General features: G+C 22.6%; 1 pseudogene across 1 annotated transcript in view; it reads right to left on the reverse strand.

Annotated features, from left to right (window-relative positions):
- Positions 1 to 921, reverse strand: part of PRELSG_9901500 — a 2,888-nt pseudogene that overhangs the window by 1,787 nt on the left and 180 nt on the right. The window contains exon 2 of the mRNA in view: positions 99 to 730. Coding sequence covers positions 99 to 730 — 632 coding nt within the window. The remainder of the gene's footprint in view (positions 1 to 98; positions 731 to 921) is intronic.

Consider the following 921-nt stretch of genomic DNA (forward strand, 5'->3'; position numbering starts at 1 on the left):
ATGATGATGAAATTTATATAAAAGAGAATCCATTTCAATATAAAAAAAAAAAAGAGATCCCTCTTTTGTATTATCTGAATTGCATCTGTATTTATGACTATATTTTAAAGGGAATATGTCCATAGATTTACTTAAATATAATTTTGCATGCAGTTGACAACTCCAGGCACTATCAAGCTTAGAGAGAAATGTATCATTCTTTTCACTTAATTTATTAAAATAATCGAAAGAATTTTCTATTTTTAAAGTAATCTCTTTATTCAAGTTTAACTGTTTTAAGTATTCATCCCCATCTTTTTTATTAATTAATAAACATGCATCATTCTCATCAACATGTAGAGCCACATTTTCATCACTTAATCTACACATTTCTGACTCTAATTTACCAAAAGATTCTTCATTCTCAAATATCTTATCTATATGACTTTTTGAATCAGTAAGTGAGTCTTTTAAAAAGCTAAGCAATTCATTGTTGACACCTATTAAGGTACTATACATAAAACTTAGATCATTTTTCTTTCTTTCCAAGATTTTATCATAATCTTTAAGTAATACATTTGTTAAATTTAAAAATGAAATTATTGAATTATCAAAATTCTTTCCAATCAGTTCCTTTTCAAGTATTAATTCACTATTTGAATTATCTATAGATTCCCTTTCTTCAGTACTAGATTCTGCTAAATTTCTTATCCAATGTATTTCCTTATACTTCATAAATTTAAGTCTTAATCTGATAAAATATAAAAAAGAATTATTATAATATTTATTACAAGCATAAAATATTTTTTTTTATAAAAATGAAATTTATCAACTTATGTTTATAAATTCTATTAATTCCGTAAAAGTAAACACTTATTACTATTATGGCCTATAAAAAAATAAAAACAAAAAGTAAATAAAACACGTTTTTTTTTTTTTTTT

Source organism: Plasmodium relictum (genome assembly GCF_900005765.1).
Source record: "Plasmodium relictum strain SGS1 genome assembly, contig: PRELSG_99_v1_8, whole genome shotgun sequence".
In the NCBI taxonomy this organism is placed as follows: domain Eukaryota; phylum Apicomplexa; class Aconoidasida; order Haemosporida; family Plasmodiidae; genus Plasmodium; species Plasmodium relictum.